The sequence below is a fragment of the Eumetopias jubatus genome, unplaced genomic scaffold (assembly GCF_037043125.1).
Source record: "Eumetopias jubatus isolate StellerSeaLion01/CBP00866 unplaced genomic scaffold, mEumJub1_p1.0 scaffold_6, whole genome shotgun sequence".
NCBI lineage: Eukaryota > Metazoa > Chordata > Mammalia > Carnivora > Otariidae > Eumetopias > Eumetopias jubatus.
Window position 1 is genome coordinate 129,077,379 of NW_028274812.1, and position 8,433 is coordinate 129,085,811.

Genomic DNA, 8,433 nt, shown 5'->3' on the forward strand with positions numbered 1-8,433 from the left:
ACAGACACTCTGCTTTTTCTGTTTATTGCTCTTCTGCTATCTGTTGTAACCCGGGCCACTGCTTTAAAGTGATCTCAGTGCTGTTTGCCCTTCTGTTCTCTCCCTGAGTCGATGCCAGTCTGTGCGGAACCTCTGTCTGGCCAGGCTTTTCAAACATCAGCAGGGGTACAACAGCTCAGAGTTTGTCTTCTGAATGTTCCACTCTATTTTCTAGAAGATAGCTTTTGCTTAGTGAGCTCTGACCTGCACTTTTCATGGAAATTTTTCTAAATAAAAGCCATATCAAAGGGGTTTTCTATGCAATTTTAAAATCACTTTTTCTTTCTTGCTTACATGATTTTTCTGCATGCATTATTCTATTCTCTTTTGATCATGACCCTCATAGGTTTCTTTTTGATTGTCTTTTCTTCTTTTAACCCCTAATTTAAAAATGCCTTCTTGAAGTTCTAATACATTTGACTTCTGTAGACAATATTTGTGTGGGGCTGGGTGTGGGGTGCATATATGTCCACAGATTTATTTTGCTTTATTAAACATGTTAGTATAGTTGTAACAGGTGGGATGTAGGTGTAGCAGGGGGACAAAACTCCCCATCTTTTTTTGAACCATAATCCCTATTAAGAACAAGAGAGGTCTACAACTTCTAGTTCCTTCTAAAAAAAAAAAATAGTTAAGTATGAAGCCATTTATCAAAGTGGCAACATATATCTATGGAATTTTTTTTTCATGAATTTGTAAGATAAAATAGCAGCATAGCCAGGGAACACAGAGGAAGGGCAAATAAGTAAATAAGTTTTCTGTTTTTTTTTTAATGTAGAAGAGATTGAATTACGATCACCGTATGATACAGTCAAAACATTATTTCTTCCCATTTCTCTCTTTTTAAATTCCAGGCATCTAACAGGATTCAGGAATCAAAGAACCAGTGCACTCAGGTGGTGCAGGAAAGAGAGAGCCTTCTGGTGAAGATCAAAGTTCTGGAGCAGGACAAGAGCAGGCTGCAGAGGCTGGAGGATGAGCTCACTCGCCTGAAGACAACGCTGGAGGCGGAAAGCAGGCTGAAACAACGCCTGGAGTGTGAGAAACAGCAAATCCAGAATGACCTCAATCAGTGGAAAACCCAGTATTCCCGCAAGGAAGAGACCATTAGGAAGATCGAGTCGGAGAGAGAAAAAAGCGAGAGAGAGAAGAACAGCTTCAGGAGCGAGATGGAGAGACTGCAGGCAGAGATCAAGAGGATCGAGGAGCGGTACAGGCGCAAATTGGAGGATTCCACCCGGGAGACGCAGTCGCAGTTGGAAACAGAGCGCTCCCGCCTCCAGAGGGAAATTGACAAGCTCAAGCAGCGCCCCTACGGGTCCCATCGGGAGACCCAGACTGAGTACGAGTGGACCGTTGACTCCTCCAAGCTGGTGTTTGATGGACTGAGGAAGAAGGTGACGGCCATGCAGCTCTACGAGTGCCAGCTGATTGACAAAACAACCTTGGACAAGCTGTTGAAGGGGAAAAAGTCAGTGGAAGAAGTTGCCTCTGAAATCCAGCCTTTCCTTCGGGGTGCAGGAGCTATTGCTGGGGCATCTGCTTCCCCCAAGGAGAAGTACTCTCTGGTGGAGGCCAAGAGAAAGAAACTAATCACCCCAGAATCCACAGTCATGCTCCTGGAGGCCCAGGCAGCTACAGGGGGTATAATCGACCCCCACAGGAATGAGAAGCTGACTGTGGACAATGCAATCGCTCGGGACCTCATTGACTTCGATGACCGTCAGCAGATATACACCGCAGAGAAAGCTGTCACTGGTTTTGATGATCCGTTTTCGGGCAAGACGGTCTCGGTTTCAGAAGCCATCAAGAAAAATCTGATCGACAGAGAAACCGGAATGCGCCTGCTGGAGGCCCAGATTGCTTCAGGGGGTGTGGTGGACCCCGTGAATAGTGTCTTTCTGCCAAAAGATGTAGCGTTGGCCCGTGGGCTGATTGACAGAGATTTGTATCGGTCCCTGAATGATCCCCGAGATAGTCAGAAAAACTTTGTGGATCCAGTCACCAAAAAGAAAGTCAGTTACATGCAGCTGAGGGAACGGTGCAGAATCGAACCACACACTGGTCTGCTCTTGCTGTCAGTGCAGAAGAGAAGTATGTCCTTCCAAGGAATCAGACAACAGGTGACCGTCTCTGAGCTGGTAGATTCCGGTATATTGAGACCATCCACTGTAAATGAACTGGAATCAGGTCAGATTTCTTATGACGAGGTTGGTGAGAGAATTAAAGACTTCCTTCAGGGTTCAAGTTGCATAGCAGGCATATACAATGAGACCACGAAGCAGAAGCTTGGCATTTATGAGGCCATGAAAATTGGCTTGGTCCGACCTGGTACTGCTCTGGAGTTGCTGGAAGCCCAAGCAGCCACTGGCTTTATAGTGGATCCTGTTAGCAACTTGAGGTTACCGGTGGAGGAAGCCTACAAAAGAGGCCTGGTGGGCATTGAGTTCAAAGAGAAGCTCCTGTCTGCAGAACGAGCGGTCACCGGGTATAATGATCCTGAAACAGGAAACATCATCTCTTTGTTCCAAGCCATGAACAAGGAACTCATTGAAAAGGGCCATGGCATTCGTTTATTGGAAGCGCAGATCGCGACAGGCGGGATCATCGACCCGAAGGAGAGCCATCGTTTGCCAGTTGACATGGCCTACAAGAGGGGCTACTTTAATGAGGAGCTCAGTGAGATTCTCTCAGATCCAAGTGATGATACGAAAGGATTTTTTGACCCCAACACAGAAGAAAATCTTACCTATCTGCAACTAAAAGAAAGATGTATCAAGGATGAGGAGACAGGGCTCTGTCTTCTGCCGCTGAAAGAAAAGAAGAAAGAGGTGCAGACATCACAAAAGAATACTCTCAGGAAGCGTAGAGTGGTCATCGTTGACCCAGAAACCAACAAGGAGATGTCTGTTCAGGAGGCCTACAAGAAGGGCCTGATAGATTATGAAACCTTCAGAGAACTGTGTGAGCAGGAGTGTGAGTGGGAAGAAATAACCATCACTGGGTCCGACGGCTCCACCAGGGTGGTCCTGGTAGATAGGAAGACAGGCAGTCAGTATGATATTCAAGACGCTATTGACAAGGGCCTCATTGACAGGAAGTTCTTTGATCAGTACCGATCCGGCAGCCTCAGCCTCACTCAGTTTGCTGATATGATCTCCTTGAAAAACGGTGTCGGTGGCAACAGCAGTGGTATAGGGGGTGGTGTCAGTGATGATGTGTTTAGCAACTCGCGACACGAGTCAGTAAGTAAGATTTCTACCATCTCCAGTGTCAGGAACATAACCATCAGGAGCAGCTCTCTGTCCGACCCCCTGGAAGAATCGAGCCCCATTGCAGCCATCTTTGACACAGAAAACCTAGAGAAGATCTCCATTACAGAAGGAATAGAGCGGGGCATTGTCGATAGCATCACTGGTCAGAGGCTTCTGGAGGCTCAGGCCTGCACGGGCGGCATCATCCACCCAACCAGCGGTCAGAAGCTGTCACTTCAGGACGCAGCCTCCCAGGGCCTGATTGACCAAGATATGGCCACCAGGCTGAAGCCCGCCCAGAAAGCCTTCATTGGCTTTGAAGGCGTGAAGGGAAAGAAGAAGATGTCAGCAGCAGAGGCAGTAAAAGAAAAATGGCTCCCCTATGAGGCAGGTCAGCGCTTCCTGGAGTTCCAGTACCTCACTGGAGGCCTTGTTGACCCGGAAGTGCATGGGAGGATAAGCACAGAAGAAGCCATCAGGAAGGGGTTCATCGATGGCAGAGCAGCTCAGAGGCTGCAAGACACCAGTAGCTATGCCAAAATCCTGACCTGCCCCAAAACCAAGTTAAAAATCTCCTATAAGGATGCCATGAATCGCTCCATGGTGGAAGATATCACTGGCCTTCGCCTTCTGGAGGCTGCCTCTGTTTCATCTAAGGGCTTGCCTAGCCCTTATAACATGTCTTCTGCCCCAGGCTCCCGCTCAGGATCCCGCTCTGGCTCTCGCTCTGGATCCCGCTCCGGCTCTCGCTCTGGTTCCCGCAGTGGGTCCCGGAGAGGAAGCTTTGATGCAACCGGGAATTCTTCCTACTCTTACTCCTACTCCTTTAGCAGTAGCTCTATTGGGCACTAGTAGTCAGTTAGTTGCTATTTCCTTGGCTTCATTTATGTGAATTTTCACTTTACTAAATACTTTACTAAAAGAAAACCTAGTGCTTGCAGTATAGTGATAGAGCTTTCTATGATTAAGAAGACATAACCTTGGTTGAAATCAAATAGTAAAGTCTATTCTGGCTTTTTATCTTCTTAGCTCACCCGAAGTACGTAACGCACTGGATGTAGTGTGTATGAAGTGACAATCAGTTGTAAGGATAGCACAAATTGAATCTAGAGTTTGTTCCTTCTGTGTTTAGATTTTTGATCGATTCTTGTACTTCTTTTGGCCTATAATACAGATTTCTGTTCTTGGAGATGAAAGTAAGCTGATCATGGATACTTTAGTCATCATTCTGTTTTTCATCTAAATATTTCCATTTTCTGTATTAGGAGAAAATTCTCTCTCCCATTCTCCCTAGAATACTCCACCCCAAACCCAAACATTTTGGAATGAGTCTCCTTTAGTTTTAGATTGTGGATTGTGTAACCTATATATTCTTACATGCACCTGTTTGGTTCAGCATTAATTTGACTATATGTGAGTGATAGCAGCAATCTTTGCTTCTCTTTGGTCAAAGTTTTCTGTTTATTTTGCTTGTCATTTACTATGTACTTTAAAAAGGTGTCTTTATGAAGTTTGCTATTCTGGCAATAAACTTTTCGACTTTTCAAGTTTTTGCGTTTTGATTTCATATGTTTATACACACAAGGTAGTTATCAGCATCTTTCTGTTAATTGTACAATATGTCTAAAACCTTCTGTTTACTAAGTACCTATTAAGACCATTAAAAAAAAAAAAAGTTTAGTCCCGAATTCTTGCTAGAAGTTGGTCTTTTGTAGTTTCTCCAACATTTCTCAAGTGCCGATTGTATGCAGAGTCCTTGGAAAGAAGCCTGTGTCCAGGCCACGGGTCAATACCCAGTTCTTGTTTATTCTGGACAATAAGTTCTAAGGAGCATGGGCAAAAGTCACCAGAATACCATTAGAAAAAAAAAGAAGTGGCTCAGATTCCATTCGGGTAGTCTCCAAATACGTGGGGTTTCATTTTGTCCCCTAAGAGGAAAGAATTGTCCTTGAACCTATAAAAACGAGTCCTGAAGAAGTCTTGGCTCTCTGTTGAAGGACAATGAGATCTAAGCCTATTCTTTGTATCAGAGAGAAACTTTTGAATTTCAGACATTTGTCATTAAATCAACATGACCTTACTGAATACTTATTATGTCTAGTATTAGGCTAGGTACCATGAGGATTCAACAGAATTTACAAGCCCCCTGACTTCGAGACATTTGCAGCCTGGGTGGGGACAAGAGATACATATAAAGCAATCAGAGGGACAGCTTTCATATATCAGCAATATGTGTTAATATACTCAAACATTTTATAGCATTGATTAGAAAATAGGCAAACAAATGAGATGCTAATTGTGAAGAACAAAAAAGATCATATGTAAGATAATTGTTGGGGGCTTTTGGGACTTTGGGTGAAAACAGCATTCATTTCCTCCTTGTCCTACCTCCTTTTCTTCTTGCTCCCCTCCCAAGCTAGAGGACTTGTAATTAACTTCATTCACTAAGTATTGAGTTCTGTGTGCTACACATTGTTCCAGAAGCTATGAATTCCATGGTAGAAACAATGTACAAAAATAGCCCTTGTAATATAAAAGGAAGAGAAAAATATGTGGTAAATGCTGTGTTGGGCAAAATGAAGGAAGATCTTCATGCTGGAGCTAGGAGACTGTATCAGTCAGCTTGGGCTGCCATAACAAGATGCCACAGACTACGTGACTTAAATTCATTTTCTCATAGTTGCGGAGGCTAGAAGTCCAAGGTAGAAGTGTTCTTAGGTTGGTTGCTGGTAAAAGCTCTCTTTCTGGATGGTAGGCAGTAAAGAGTAGGGAAGGAGCTCTGGTATGTCTTCCTTGTCTTAGAAGGACTTTAATAATTTTATCACGTAAGAGCCCCATCTTTATGACCTCATTTAACTTTAATTACCTCCTTATAGTCCTTATCTCTAAATATAGTCACATTGGGGGTTAGGGCTCCCAATATATGAATTGGGGTGGGGATGGGGATGGCACACAATTCAGCCTGTAATAGGGGCCTAATCTAGAATGGGTCAGAAGTTCTCTCCAGAAAAATGGTGATTAAACAGATTAATAAGGGGCATCTGGGTGGCTCAGTCGGTTAAGCATCTGCCTTCAGCTCAGGTCATGATCCCGGGGTCCAGGGATCGAGCCCCACATCGGGCTCCTTGCTCAGCAGGCAGCCTGCTTCTCCCTCTCCCACTCCCCCTGCTTGTGCGCGCTGTCTCTCTTTCTCTGTCAAATAAATAAATCTTTAAAAAAATAAAAAAATAGATTAATAAGCATCAGTGTAAAGCAGTTCTTCAGGTTGAAAGAGTATACCTTCAGGCTGTTGCCAAAGTTGTCATTAAGCTCTGAGGTGGGATAGGCTGTGTCCTGGAGAGAGGACATCCTTGACCTTGGCTAGTTTTGATTTGGTTCACCTACAGCACGCCTCCACAGAAAGTTATATATGTATATATTTTTCAATGAAAATCATCATTTCACATCCAAAAAGTCTCACATTTTCTAGACAGCTGCTGGGCTAACCATGTAAATGCAGATAAAAAGTAGGGATGTTGTGGGCAGAGTATAACTAAACCGGAACTCACCCCTTACCCCACAGCTGCTTGCAGCTATTGGCCTATTTCTGTATATCGGGGGTACTATTTTTGGGCTTATTTATACTCATCACTTTTTTTTATGTGAGAGAATTGTACTATCTGCCTATGGAAATAGCTATTCACAAAAATTCCGTCCACAGTTTCATCTGATAGAAACAAGCACAAAAGGAAGCAAAGATTTGGCATCAGGCTTGAAAAAAGTAAAAATAAATAATATAAGAGGGATTGGGTTCTGGGAGTTAAAACCACTTGGGGAAATTAAAAGGGCTGATTCCAGGTCTTGGATAGGAAAATGTACAAAGTAAGCTTGGGTTAATCAAGGAAAAGGAAGTACTCAAGGACTAATGGGACGTGTCATAGAGACAAAGTGGTTTAAGTGGCTTCCACTGGTCAAATTTGGGAAAATTGGAGCATCAACAAGAATTATGATGGTAATGGAGTATGTAATAATGAATTTATTTATTTTTTAAAGGTTTTTATTTATTTATTTGAGAGAGAGAGAGAGCATGAGCAGGGAGGATGGGCAGAGGGAGAAGCAAACTCCCTGCTGAGCAGAGAGCCCGATGCAGGACTGGATCCCAGGACCCCAGGATCATGACCTGAGCCAAAGGCAGATGCTTAACTGACTGAGCCACCCAGGTGCTCTGTAATAATTAATTTTAAAACCTTATATCAGTAATAATTTTTAAAATATTTAAATATTAAAATAAAATTTTAAAATCCCTTGATTCCATAGTGAACAACAAAATGAAGGTATGCTAAGAATGCCAGTTAACAAATATAGAAGCCATGACAGTATTAGAGAGTCATCATTTATAACTCCTAACATATGACAGATTCACTTCACTGAAGGATTGTGTGAGTTTTTTGGGGAACAGGACATTCATATGGTCTCAAAGTATCATCCCACAGAGGGAAATGTCATACAGCGGAGTGATATAACCATCTACCTTTACCAAATGATCAAATTTAGCATTACTAATAGAAGGAGAATTTAAGATATGTGTTCTGTATGAGATGTAATAAAGAGTCACACACATCTCGTTGCAAAAATGCTTGAACAAAACCTAATCATAAGGGGAAAATCTGATAAATCTAGAAAGAGGAACATTCTACAAGACAACTGGCTGCAGCTCCCAACAAAATTCAGTGACTTAATTTGAAGAGGGTGGGGTGACCGTTCCAGGTTAAAAGAGACAATAGCCAATTACAGCTCATGGTTTGAAAAAAACTAATGAAATGGCTATGAAAGGAATTTGGGGGACAACTGGGGAAATTTGAATATAAACTGAACATTGGAAGATATTATGAAATTATGAATTCTCTTAGATTTGACCATGTATGGTAGTTATGTGGGACAATGTTTTTATTCTCAGGAGATGCATACAGACATATTTGGGGGTTGAAGCAGCTGCAACTGACTTTCAAATAATTCTGCAAAAATAAGTATGTGGGGCTCTGTGTGTATGTGTGTGTGTGGAGAGAGCGAGAGAAAGCAAACATGGGCAAATGTTAACAATTAATGAGCTGGAGGATGGTTATGCAAATGCTCGTTGTACTACTCTTTAAACTCTTCTGTA

General features: G+C 42.9%; 1 protein-coding gene across 3 annotated transcripts in view; it reads left to right on the top strand.

Annotated features, from left to right (window-relative positions):
- DSP (desmoplakin) overlaps nt 1–4,145 on the top strand; it is a 43,319-nt gene extending 39,174 nt beyond the window's left edge. For all 3 annotated transcript variants that reach the window (XM_028122881.2, XM_028122882.2, XM_028122883.2), the window contains exon 24: nt 894–4,145. In XM_028122881.2, the coding sequence (XP_027978682.1) occupies nt 894–4,145 (3,252 nt within the window). The remainder of the gene's footprint in view (nt 1–893) is intronic.
- The last annotated feature ends 4,288 nt before the right edge of the window (nt 4,146–8,433 follow it).